Below are 14,430 nucleotides of genomic sequence, written 5' to 3' on the forward strand. Positions count from 1 at the left end.
ATGCTCAGTTTTTTTTAAGTCTGCATTTGTGAAGAAATTAACATGCAGTAATAAGGATAGCTGATGTTTTGAGTTTTGTGTGTTCTTAAAACATTGATTATGTTGGTCATTTAATTCTTGCAAAAGTCACATTAAGTAGAGACACTTATTGTCCCCATTCTGCAGGTGGAGAAACTGAGGCACAGAGAAGTTCAGTGATTTTCCCCCATTCTTCTGGAGAACCGGGATGGTAACGTAAACCGTCTGTCAGAGACTTTGCCTCTGTGCGAGCTCATAATGAGAGCATCTGTTTGGTTTGGAGCTACCTAGTAACTAACCCAGATAACAACCAGATTTTACCCACTCCCAACCAAGATGAGATCAACTTTAGCCCATAATTCCATGACTTGTGGGAAGTTCATTCTCTTCTTGAAAATTTCTATGAATTACGAGAGGCTTGTGTTTTGTTTCCTGTGGGTTCACATTCTCTATGCAGCATTTCTGAGCTGTTTCTTTGTCTCTATCCTGTCTTGGTGATGGCCGATTGGTGGGTACAGCCCCTTCTTAATTTAACCCCTCCCTCCCCTACCCAAACCATGCATGAATTAAGATTTGGGGGGCTGCTGTGACCAATAGATGCCATGGTATGTTGACTGTAACATAGAATTCCCTCCCCTTCCCGCCTCACAAGCAAGGCCAACTGTGGACTGGGAAATGCAGTGTCCTGACATTAAAGGAGTGGCTGGCTGCAGAGAGAAGGCCTGGAGGCGTCCAAGGCCTGTGGCCTGTGGCCTCAGCCCTTCCCAATCTGTGAGGGCTGAGGAATAAGGAGAGGAAGGGCGAGGGAAGGGGATATGCTGGGACGCGATTCAGTGCCATCCTGGTACCTCAGAACACAGGAACTCAATTAACAAACAGTAAACTTTTGGCTGCTTTCTTGCTGACCATGCAGGTAATTGTATAAGGTTGAACGTTCCCTAAACTATTATACTTCTCTGACTTTTAAACACCTATTATCTAAAACCTGGTTGTGATTTTTAACTGCATTAGTTTATATTGCATCCCTTTTGTATTACATGTTTACATGTTTTTGTATTACATGTGTATAACTGTATTTAGGAGTCATCTGTGATTTCTGTTCCTGAATTACTGCTTTACCTTTACCTATGGGACTTTGGGCAAGTCACTTCATTTCTTCTGATCTCAGTTTCTTCAGTTGCAAAATGAAGATTATAATTATCTTCAGAGGACCATCATGAGGATTAAATAATACATAAAAAAGTGCATGGTACAGTGTCTGAAGGGCAGTAATGGATCGGTACATGTTAGCAATCATTATTTCTCCCATCAACCAAGAGCTGACTGTAGTTTGGCTGATGTAGGGGAGATAGGATGGCAGTAAGCAGTCACCAATTAGAAGGATCTTGTGTTTTTACCCAAAGGATGGATTTCATCTTAACAGTTTTTCAAGCCATCTCTAGTGGGAGTGGGATTTATGTGTAGGGGTGACAGCATAACCCAACATGCTCTCCAAAAACATAATATAGTTTAACTTCCTGTTTAATTTAAAAAATACATAGGTGTTTCATGCTCTATTCCATAACATGTTCAGTGGTACAAAGGTGGCCTTCAAAGAGCAATTTTTAGTTGAATGATTATAAAATCAGCATCTGGAAGGAGTCTCAACCTATTCTAGAGAAAGAGAAAATTTCCAACCAATAGAACCAACTTTTTGAAATGTCCTGATTTCAGTACCATGTCATCTTAAATTCAAGACTGCTTCTAAGATCAAATATATATATCAATGATTAAAACACTCTACATTCTGTAATACTTTGTCTTAGGGATTAAAAAAAATATTCTGGGCTTTGGAAAATGTTCTTACACAAAAAAGCAAAGATAGGATGGAATATGCTCGTGTTCTGAAAATACTGAAACTTTGGTCAAGCTGTAACTGATTAAAAAACCTGTTGGAACTAGGATTTGCCTTGGAGCCTTCACAGTTGAATATGATAGATTAGTGAATGGAAGTCCAGGAAACTCTTACCTTCACCCCAGTTCTGAAGTTTGAGGCCAAACATTCAATGTAATCACTGTTACATTGGGTAACAGGGTAAATATATCCCTGTTTCCTTTATGCTGTTGGCAAGTTTCTTCTGGAAAGGATATAGGGGAATGGTGATAGGAGAACGTGCGGACGGACTGACTTTCCTCAGTCCTAGGAAAGTCAAGGGAACAGTCTTGCTCTAAGGCTAGCCTTGCTTCATGAGGTCTGTAAAAGTTTCCTATTTAAAAATATCCCAGCAATTCCAGCAGCACAGTTTTTGAGGAACTAGCCTACTGTGTTCCCCCTTTGCTTGGCAAAGTAATAAAGCCACTCTCTTTCAAAAAAAAAAACAACAACAACAACAACAAAAATCCTATACTCTTAACAAGAAATACCTCAATATATTTTGGAGAAAAACCTACCCATACACATCTTCTCCATACTGTCAGCATTTTGTTAAAATGAACAAAAGTGTTTTTTTTTTTAAAAAAAACAAAAATACCACAATAACCCACAAACCAATATGCAGAAACTGGGAAGTGAAACCCAGACAATAGGAATTTAAAAGTCAAACCAGAATAAGTCTTTGAAAAGTCCAGGACAGGATACACGGAAGCTGTTTGGTAACTTACAAACTATCATCTTCATGTTTGGTAATACCCACAGGCCAAATTTACAGTTTATGTTCTGTAGAAATCACATGAGAGCCTTAAACCAAAATGCTGCTTGAAAATGATGAGCTCATTGGTGATACTTCACTGAACCTTACAATTTTAGGAGGTTTAAACATCTTATCTCCATGACTCATGAACAGATATTTAGTCATAGGCTTCATACTTTCTATATATGCTTCATTTATTTCACAGCTTATAGCAATTATAGTAGATCATAGTTGGAACTGAAATATAACCAAAAAATATTATTCTAATATATTAAGTAAGGCTGAAAGTTTAACATAAACAAATCTATAAGATTGGTACCCCAAATTAGGATTATTTTAATATATGACATGAACCCCAAAAATAAAACATCAAAAAAATAGAAATAGACCAAAGAGTATGTCACAAAGAGTATGTAACATATAAGTGCTTACTAATATAACATATATAAAACTGTATTATTATTTTCAAAAATAGTTGTCTTTTACTAGCTGGGTACCTGAAAAACTTTAAAGAACATACTGTTTTAAAAGCCTTATAAGCAATTTTCAATTTACTTAGCAGATAAAATGTTATCTTTTTGTTTGTGAGCTCCCAGTTGGCACCAACTAAGGTAAGGTATTCAACATGTATATATTTTTATTTCATTCATTTTTTTGGTAATAATTTATGTGCAAAATTTAAAAACTCAGGTGAATAAGCTTTATGTTGAAAAGTATTCTTAAATGATGCTAGTGACCATGGTGCTGTAGAAAATGGCTTTGCTGCTGAACATTATGTAGAACATATGGTAATTGAAATCTTGCTACTCCTTCTCTATATTTTGGCCCCAGACTCCAAGGGGGATAAAGAAAAGAAAAATGATAAAGGGAGGAGAAGATCTTTTGGTGACTTGGTTAGCTGTCAGATCAACCAATCACAGGAACTTCCAAGCGGGCTCTGTTGAGAGATTGCTGCAGCCATTTATGCTGTTGTGGTCCTAAAATGATACAACAGGGTGCACCAGAGGCCAGCAAACTTTTTCTATGAAGGGACAAGCAGTAAATATATTTGTCACAACTACTCAATTCTGCCACCGTAGCATGAGTGCAGCTGTGGTTGAAGGAGTGTGGCTGTGTTCAATAACTTTATTTACAGACGCTGAAGTGTACCTTATGTAATTTTCACATCATGAAATATTATGATGATTTTTTTAACGTTAAAAAATGAGAAAACCACCCTCAGCAACTTGGGCCATACAAACAGATTGTGGCAGATGGGCCAGTGAGGTGTGGTGTCTGAGCCCTGGTCTGCAACGGTTGGAGGTCCTTGGGGCATTGAGCTCACTTTCCAATGGGCCTCACCAAACTGACTCCCACAGCAGCTTCTTTCTTTCCTTTGTGCCGTTGTTGCTGGGCTGCAGGGACATCAAAAGGGGCTGATATGGGAATTCCCTGAAGGTCCAGTGGTTAGGGCACCCCACTCCCCCTGCAGGGGGTCCAGGTTCATCCCTGGTTGGGGAACTAAGATCCTGCATGTAGCATGGCCAAAAAAAATTTTTTAAGAAGTGACAGATATAAAAAGATAAAGGTTATTTCAATCTCTCTTTTATCCTCTCTGGAAGATTTTCTTCAGGTTTATTTCTTAAACATCTAAGAGGCCATTAAATTAGAGATTCTAAAACTAGATAGCTTAAAATCTATTTTCCAATGTTTTTCTTTCTATGAAGATTACCTTTTGAGGCCTACTATGATTATTTGATTTTAAATACCTAGAAATTTAAGGCACTGTACACTTTCACTTTTTTAATAAACCACATGGCAAAACAATACTTTAATAAATGTATAGGAAATTACAATTTGAAGATAGCAAATTCAGTACATATACATATACTATAGTTGGATTTTAAATTACATGGACAGACTCCAGCTTCAAAATCTTTCTAAAAATCAACCATTATGCAAAATACCTGGTTTCTGAAAGTGTATATGGGAAAGTATATACAATTTCTTAAAGTGTGATATGGCTTACTTATTAACATGTATTTATTTAGAGAAGCATAAGCTTTCCAAATATACATTATCTTTCAGGTGCAAAGTTGACATACTGGCACATTTCAATTTTGTTGCAGTTATTTCAGAATATACTTAATTGCAATATTTAAATTGACACTGTCATAGGTTTAACTGGGAAAGTCTTCTTAAGTGTTTTCCAATCTTACCAAAAATTAGAAAATGTTTGTTGGTCATCACAATATGACTAGAAGAATGGGTTAAATCTTTTGAAAGTGAGCATTCAATGACCGGCTGGCTGGAATGTGTAACAGAGGGGCACACACACAATTTAACACTGAGGACTTCCCATGATAGTTCTCTACAATTTGTGTGCTCCTACTGGCATCACAAGCAATATCCCTGGCTAGCAATCTGTAACATAAATGTGAAGCCCTGTCTGGTGGGATTCACAGGACAGATCTGTAGCCAGGGTTTGCAAATGATATTGTGGTCAGAGAGACATTAGGCATAATCAACAATTTGGGGATCAAGCTGGCCTCCCCTCAATAGAGCATACAGCAAAGTGTCACTATACATTTGTGACTAATAATACCCAACTGGCTCCTAAGTGAAGCTTGATTCAAAGACAAACTGAACCCGATGAACTAGTCTTGTGAACACATTCTGTAACTTTAAATTTACTATAATATACGTAAGGCAGAGGCAACAGCAAAAGTGTCTAAAACCTTATTCCAAAGGGGCTCAAATTCTATATAAGAACACCTTATTTCATTGAACCAACTGAAGAAAATACATTTAGAAAATACATTAATTGTGCTTGTTTCAGAAGTGAACGCTTCTCCGTGGTAAGAGTGGTTGTTTGAATCTTAGCAGTGATCCTGGCTTGTGATTGTGCAGTGCATCTACTTCTACCACACTTACCATAAAACTCGGCGCGCAGAGAAATTTGGATCAGGAACAATCAGCAGCTTAAACAAAGGTACTACCCTACCCAGAAACACATTTATAAGTGGTGCTTTGTCTCTGAAGAATGGTTTTTCCTCACATTAAAATGAAAGGGAAGCTCATATATCTGATCCTGTGTCTATTCTGGGAAAATTCTACTGAAGACAAACACTCCGTGAGGACACCTGGGCTCAAGAGACAGAACCAGAACACTGAGACTCCTAAGAGCAGGAAGCTAGTTTTAGGAAATGGAAACAAAGCACCCAAAATGGAAAACAGTGAAATAAGAAATCCAGTGATGTCTCAAACAATACTGACGGGAGCTGAAGTTGTGAAAATCCAGGCTCACATCACACAAGGAATAGCTAATGCAAAATGTATGGAGGAATTCAGTCACTTCTGGTTCTGCATTTCAAAGCCCTCTGAAATATGCCTTATGCAACTATATTCCCCATGCTATATTTCTAAAGCAGCATGGTTGTTAATGAAACAATAGGCCATAAAAGTCAAAATGCTGCATCTGGCCAGAGCTGTGAAACACAGGTTGTACACATAAGTAACTCTGATTATTTGCAAATGATAACTAAAATACACCTCACTGAAGAATTGTCCAGTTTTTATGTTGTGATCTGTTTTCCTTATGCAAAATTAATAATGCTAGGTGTTCATACATACAGCCACTGCCTTTGCTGGACAATGGAGAGCCCTTTTTGAGAGCTGGCTGAGGAGTATAACTATGGGCTGTAACTAGGCGGGGGAAGGACAGACCAACTGTGCGATTCTTGGTCGTATATGCTAAGTTTATATCCTTCTCTGTGGATCTTATGAAGTTACAAGTTAAATCTATCGATCCTCAAATCTTACACTCCCAGTGATGTACCAGTACAAAGTCTATAGTCCTTGCTACAAAAAGCAAAGCATAGGAAAACTTCATGTTTCTCATTTTAAGAACACTATAAGATTTACAAAAGTTTTTGGTCTTTGTGTTTTACAAAAGGATCCTTTCAATCCTCAAATGTATTTCAGACTGTTTCATCAAGTAATTTTCCAAGGAATGGGTCATTATGAAAAGTCAGGTATAGCTATTTAGGATAAAGGAAAATTTATAAGAAACAAGCTGGGTAGCTATGAGGAACAATTTGCAAATATGGGTAAATCATTAGCATAATTAGCATTAATGCATATTCTTTTCCCTTCTCTTGCTAGGTGCTCAAAGTCTACAAGTGCCCAAATGTCCACTGAAATGCCTCTCATTTATTCTTACTTGCCCTCTATATTTTAATTTTATATTTATTTTGATTTCAACAGCTTATGTGCTACTGAAATTTTTGAAAAATCCAAATCGTTATTTTAAATATATTCACAGTAAGATTCTCATAAAGTTAATATTCAATTCAACAAACACAAGGTTTTATTAGGAACCATTAATCCTCATCAACCCTTTTACTGGATACCGTCAACAATAAATTTTGGGGTAAATCCAGGTTTTATCTTAGGTTTATTACATAGAGAGGTATTTGGCAGAAAGATAAAGTGTGTGTCCTATTCATTTATATCAGGAGTCATCTGCATGCCCATCTAGGATTTCAGTTCACAACTTGCCTGGTACACTGCTGCTCTGCTCTGATTCTGTGGAGTCAAAGAACCGTATCTGTTCTTGGTATAAGAAACTGTTCTTGAAAATGGATTTCTAACATGCATAAAGATAATCTCAAAACCAACAGTTGCAAAATGAAACATGAATATTCACAGCTGCCTCTTTAACACAATCGTTACCAATTAGTTGCCTCTGCTTTGAAAACTTTTATGCTTAGCCTTCCCACAACAGATTTAACGTCCATCCCCATTCCCCTGCTTCAAAACACAAGAACACACAAGGTCAAAGACCCTTGAAAATTTTGTCTTCTCAGAGTAATATCTTCCCCCAATCCCTCTGGGCATTTCTGTTATGATACTATTATTGGAAAAACTTCAAAATTATATCCTAGGATTTCTGGAGTCCATGGAGAATCCCTAACCCATACCATTGATCCAAAATTCTTCCTGGAGGAAGGTGGTTGCTCTACACATGAGAGGTGGAGGGCAGGCTGAAACTTAAGTTTCCCAGAGTTCTACCCTGAAAGGGCTCCCATGGATTAACTGGTATGGAAGCAGGAAGGAAGGTGCCAAGCAAACTTCCTGTACAAAAGGCGAGGCAGTTCTTAAAAGGACAGAGGGTCACTGTTTACCTTCTGCAGTCTCTTGCTGTTCTTAAAATAATTCCACGAATAAGTGATTTCAGGAAGACTTAAATCTGAAACCCCACACCCCATTCTCACTCCTAAGTTTTGTTTCAAAGTATCATATTATAATTTGAGTTTATGATTCACTTCTGCTATTCAGAATAACACAGAAAATATCTCCTAAACAATTTAGAATCAGTGGCCACAATATGTTAATATTTGATTCTGATAAGATTACAAATAACCAAAAATGCTAACTTTGACATACAAAACCCGGTACTATCTGGAAATAGTTGATTACAAATTATAACAATAAGATTTGAACTTATTTGTGAAATAAAACATTCCTGAAACTCTAGGAATACATGCTTATTCCACTCTCTGGATAATTAGTAGTACTTTGAGAAATAATTTTGGTAAAAAGAGAGCTGGGTGTCAAATTCAAGAAGCTGGGTTCAAGATTACATAATAAAAAAAACAGTTTTCCAGCACTGGCTTGATATAAAAATGGTCTTTAAAAAGGATTTTTAAATGCAAATACTGAATTCTTGATGCTTTCTTTTAAGACATGTACTGTCATAATTAGTGAAGTACGGTCTTGGATTGTCTTCTATGAGGTATCTGTAGAGTCATGTCTCATCCTGTAAACAGTGTTTTAGAAACATCTTCATATGAGAACCATGGTGAAGTCTTATTTTACCATTAAACAGAAACTAGCACTGTCAGGCTGGAGTGTCTGTTTTGAGAGACCGGTGCTTGATAGTGACACAGCTGTCAGGGATTCCATTTCTCACTCAGGTGTGCATTTATTGCTCTCACATCTGTGACTGCAGGATAAATAAGGCAGCAGTCTCCCGTACATACACAGTTAGGAACTGGAACTCTGACAGTTTGCACAAGTTCTGTCCACTTCTTGCCTGTAACTCTGAAGCTGAATAGTACATTTATACATGCCAAATGTGTTCAATAATAAATGCTTTGCTTTGGACTGTACTTCCTCCCATTTAGATGAACTTCCAGGAACTGCAATATCAAGAAAATATCATTACTATTCACTGCACAGAGTTACATATTAGTGAACAAGATAAGGGGCAAAAAAACAATCATACTATTATGTGTACATGTTTTTATTAGTTTGAATTCTACCCTCTTGAAGCTATTCTTTTAGAGAAGTGTTTCAGTTCACAAAGCCAGAACGACTTCTTATTCCAATTATTCTAGTCCACTCTTGCGTAGAGAAAGAACACTAGACATCAATTGCAAGTCTTTCATCTTTTGTAGTCTTTTTAAAAAAGCCATAAGCATGTATTATTTTGATAAAAAATAAAAAGCATCAATCTGTGAAATGTTTAAATAAAAACATAGAGTCTAGCTTTTTCTATATAGAAAAAACATGGTAAATATACTTTATGCCTTTCATCTGAAGGCAAAAAATCAATCTGTAATATATCAGAGAGAATATGATTGCTCTGCTATCATTATATTGACTTGCAACTCACCTTTTGAAGAGCTTCACCCTTCCCTTAAAATAAATCTTTCCAGCAGAAAAGTCTTCCTATTTACTCCTAAGGACAGTTGTTAAATTCCAAAGATAGAAGTCCACCAACCCCAGCATTTACCGTCAGCAACATACTTAGCTGTATGTGTACTATGGCAGTAGGTTTTCCTGAAGTGAGAGACCAGATATTTAAATCTTCCACTGAATGTACATCTTCTATTTTCATCAAAGCTTCTTTGATATAGTCTACGTTCAAATGGCTTGGTACACCTATTCAGAATGGATAATTTATAAATAAAGGCTATTTTAAGAAAAAAGTTATATATCACTAATATGACATTTTTTAAGAAAAGAAACCAAATGGGTTTACCTAATTCAGTTTAAATTAATATTTAAATTATATTAAAACTTTAAGATAAACTATGCATATATATATAGCAGGATATACACAAGAGGTTAATAAATACTTAAAAAAATGCACACCAAAAAGAAACGTCAACCAAATCAGAATACTTTAATAAATAAGCTAGGATAGATGAAAAAGAAAAAGGAACATACAATGATGATAAACCTACTTTTGAGAACTCATGGTTACATGCTTATACTTAGTATCAGTAAGGCAGGAATGTTGGAAATTGAAATAGCAAGTTAAATGGGAATTACAGACTTAATACATGAATTACTACACATAACTACATTAAGAATCATGAGTTGCATTCTTGTCCTAGCTCCACAGTTTATTAGCAGCATGACCTTAGTGAAGTTATGTTACCCCACTGTGCCACAGTTTTGTTATTGGTAAATGGGGATAATAATGTCTGCCTTGCCTACTTTTCTTGGCTATTATAAAGATCAAATGGGTAATAAATGGGAGAGTGCATTGATTCTTGTATGTTTTTTCATGTAAGGTGGTATTATAGACTAATAAGTATTAGTAAAAAGAAAGACATGACTCCTACCCTAGAGAATCCCTCCTGCCAACAGCCCCAATCTGATTTAGGGAAATAATAAACCCACAATGGGGATAACAGAGAGCTTACCTTCTAGAATTATCACTACTGTGTCCCATATGATTCGAAGGGTTGTAAAAGCCACAAGTAATGAAAACACGTATGTACAGATGGGATCAGCAATCTTGTATTCTGGCTGAAAAGAGACAAATCAAAATTGTGTGATTAAATGCAAACAGACATAAAACAAGTCTGAAAAGCAAAGCAAGGCATACTCTGTCCCTTCTTTAGCAGGACTGGAGCATTTCTTTAAAACTTGGATATTGCCAATCGAGAAATGTCTACTGTTCTTTGTGAAACCCATTTCCATAAGTTTAGCCATTTGTTCCACTGTTTTCCTCTGTGCCTCCTCTAAATCTTCCACCCACAAGCCACAGACTATCAGAATTGAAAGGAGTTTCAGCAGCCATCCATCTGGTCTAAGCCCCTCGTATTAAGGTGGAGGGAACTCAAGTTTAGAGCTGGGGGACTTGCTTAAGGTCAAAGCATTACAGCCAGAGCCAACACTAGAACTCAGATCTCTGTATTTTCATTCCGGTATATATTCCAGTACCTAGTAGTTGAGTGACAAAGCTTAAAATTGAGTTTTTTAGTGAAAGCACCACCAAAACCAATAGATAAGTTATCCCTTGAGGTGATACTATTGTGACTGGTGCTAATAAAAGAGCGATACTGATAGTTCATGTATGTTTGCATAACGCAAAATGAATAGGACTGGCATTGGTGTCTAGTATACCAATAAAAGATAGTCATCACCTTTAGTTTTGTTTTTCATTTTGGCCGAGCCGCACAGCATGTGAAATCTTAGTTCCCCAAAAAGGAATTAAACCCATGCCCCTGCATTAGAAGCACAGAGTCTTAACCACTGGACTCCCAGGGAAGTCCAGTCATTTTTAATGTTGAAATTAAATAGCATTTTAAAATAGAAGAATTAGCGATTATGTTACCTTGAATCGTATGATGTATGCAGCTATTAGCACACCAACACTCTGTACCAGATCCCCCAAGGCATGTACAAATGCAGCTCTCACTGCCAGGCTATCCTGCCCTTGGTTTTGTCCACATCTGGGACCTGTGGTAGGAGAATTTGAGGGCAGGGAGTGGGAATGGGCATGATGGTGACCAGATTGGTTCAACAGAAACCCCATTCTGTTAAGAATAAAAGAAAAGATTATTATTCTTTCTAGTATTATTGATTAAAATATTTGTTACTAGTCAGGCACTAATGAGGCAACATGAAACTCATTCATTTAATTAATATTTGAGTGCCTATTATGTATCAAGTACTGTTCTAGGTGTTGGGGTCAAAATAGTGGTAAGGCAGACATATCCCCATGGAACTTATGTTCCAGGAGAGAGGGCCGAGAATTAACAAATAAATACGTAATGTACTGGTTGACAGTGTGAATGCTTTGAAGAGAAAGTAAAGCATGGCCAGGAGATGGAGAGTGATGGGCAGTGATGGGGAAAGGCCTCACTAGGATTCTGAGTAGAGACTTGAATGAAGTCAGGAAGCAAGTGGTGGTGGAAGAGTGTTCTAGACAGAAGGACCAACAGCGCAAAGGCCCTAAGATGAAAATACGCTCTATGTGCTTTAAAAAGCAAGACAGCCATTGTATCTAGAATAAAGTAACCAAGGTGCCAGGAGGTGAGCTGGAGAGGTACACAGGATCTAACAAAATGGCTGCGGTAAAATGTTTTGATTTATTCTAAGTATGAATGGAGGCCATTAGCACAGGGACTGGCAAACCAGAGTCTGTAGACCATGGTTGGCTCACTTCCTGTTTTCATACATTTTTTTTCCTTTTCTTTTGCAAATAAAGTTTTATTGGAACACAGCCATGCTCATTTGTTTACATACTAAATGTGGGTGCTTCTGTTCTATAGCAGTAGAGCTGAGTATATGTAAAAGAGGCTCTCAATGCCTAACATATTTATTATCTGGTCCTTTTACAGAAAAAGTTTACTGAACCCTGGTCCAAATGATTAAGTAAGTATTAAAGATTTTGTAGTTTTTAGGAAAAAGTTGGTAGTTAGAAAAACTTATTAAAATAAAAATACTATAAAAGTTATTTTAAAAACTTTGTCCTACTTAAATTCCTGATTATTAGTCAAACTTCAGTATACCTGAGCAAACCCATGAGAAACTTATATAATTCCACAACAGTATTTTATTAACATTTAGAAGAAAAATTAATGTACTATAAAACTTCAAAATATATTAAAATATCACTGCACATTATTGAATGCATACACAATAGTCTCTAAGTTCACAGTACTTGAAAATATTAATGTGAACACAATATAGATTGTGATACTATAATGGTAGATAGTGTCATTATAAATTTGTCCAAACTCATAGAATGAGTTTAACACCAAGAGTGAACCCTCACGTGAACTATGGATTCTGTGCAGTAATGATGTGTCAGTGTAGAGCTCATGGCTTGTATTAATAACAAGTGTACCACTCTGGTGGGGGATGTTGATAATGGGGGAGGCTATGCATGTGTTGGGATGGCATACATATGAGAAGTGCTTGCAGTGAACCTAAAACTGCTTTAAAAAATAAAGCTTATTAAATTTTTTAAAAAATACAGCTTACATCACGTTAACTGCAACTCCAATAGCTGCGGTAATGAGCATTATATCTCCATTTATTTCATATTTCATGTGGATAGTTCTTTGGACAGCTTCATAGAGGAGAAACCCCATAAGTATATACACCAACAGCACACTAATCATAGCTGACAGAACCTCTGAAAGGAAAAATATAAAAAATAAATATATTTGCAGAATGGCTATTATACTTCATACATACTAAATACTGTGCAGTCTCTAATTTATATCTTCTTTCCTCTAAGGAGATAAAGGCATTATATTATTTTTGTCATGTTATTTTTCTTATTTAAAAAATTGTTTAGTGGTTTGCTTTGGATCCTCTATTAATTCATTCCCACCACTCCCCACCTCCTTCTCATCTCTTTAGGGTCAAATTATATTTTTGGGTCAAAGTATATTTACAAACAAAATGAAAAAAACTGAGAAAGAATTTGTAACATACTTGGCCACAGACTAATTTCTCCATAGATGATATACTTACAAATCAATAAAAAAGCAAACAACCCATAAGAAAAATGGGTAAAGGACACAAATAGTAATATACAGAAAAGAAACAGGCATCAAAATCAACCATAATACAAGAAATTCAAATAATTCCTTTTTGCCCCTTACAATACTTTGGCCACCTCATGCGAAGAGTTGACTCATTGGAAAAGACCCTGATGCTGGGAGGGATTGGGGGCAGGAGCAGAAGGGGACAACAGAGGATGAGATGGCTGGATGGCATCACCGACTCAATGGACATGGGTTTGAGCAAACTCTGGGAGTTGGTGATAGACAGGGAGGCCTGGCGTGCTGCGATTCATGGGGTCGCAAAGAGTTGGACATGACTGAGCGACTGAACTGAACTGAATTGAAGTTGGCAAATGTTAAAAAGTTTAACAGCCATAGTTAGCAAAGACATACTGATAGAAGCATAAAATAAAACTATCTTTTTGGAGAGGAGTTAGTAAAACTAACAAAATTTTAAAATGCATATATTCCTTAATTCTAAAAATCTATCTAATAGAAACACATCCATATGTATGCAAAGACATCTATAAAATTTTCTACTGTAGCTTAGCCTGTAGTATAAAAAAAGATCTGGAGACATCTTAAATGCCCACCAATAAGGAACTTAATGGATAAATTATGGTATATACATAATGGGAAGCCATAGTCATATATATATATATTTTTTTTTAATTGAACTATAATTGATTTACAATATCATGTTAGTTTCAGTTGTACGGTACTATATATATATATATATTTTTTTTTTCTTCAGGTTTTCTTCTCTTATGCTCAGTCACTTTAGCTGTGTCCAATACTTCAGTTGTGTCTAACTCTTTGTGACCATAACCTGCCAGATTCCTCTGTCTATGGGATTCTCCTGGCAAGAATACTGGAGTGGGCTGCTATGCCCTCCTCCAGGGTATCTTCCCAACCCAGAGATCGAACCTGTCTCCTGCATTGCA

At 36.5% G+C, this 14,430-nt stretch overlaps 1 protein-coding gene across 1 annotated transcript in view; it reads right to left on the bottom strand.

The window, feature by feature from the left end:
* Nucleotides 1–7,006: 7,006 nt before the first annotated feature.
* The window catches only part of SLC30A4 (solute carrier family 30 member 4), a 28,266-nt gene continuing 20,842 nt past the window's right edge, over nucleotides 7,007–14,430 (bottom strand). Inside the window, exons 3-7 of the mRNA XM_043920063.1 lie at nucleotides 12,957–13,110; nucleotides 11,302–11,503; nucleotides 10,385–10,490; nucleotides 9,480–9,614; nucleotides 7,007–8,869 (exon numbers count right to left, since the gene is read on the bottom strand). Of these exons, the coding sequence (XP_043775998.1) occupies nucleotides 8,715–8,869; nucleotides 9,480–9,614; nucleotides 10,385–10,490; nucleotides 11,302–11,503; nucleotides 12,957–13,110 (752 nt within the window). The 3' untranslated portion in view covers nucleotides 7,007–8,714. The remainder of the gene's footprint in view (nucleotides 8,870–9,479; nucleotides 9,615–10,384; nucleotides 10,491–11,301; nucleotides 11,504–12,956; nucleotides 13,111–14,430) is intronic.

This window comes from Cervus elaphus, chromosome 12 (genome assembly GCF_910594005.1).
Source record: "Cervus elaphus chromosome 12, mCerEla1.1, whole genome shotgun sequence".
In the NCBI taxonomy this organism is placed as follows: Eukaryota; Metazoa; Chordata; class Mammalia; order Artiodactyla; family Cervidae; genus Cervus; species Cervus elaphus.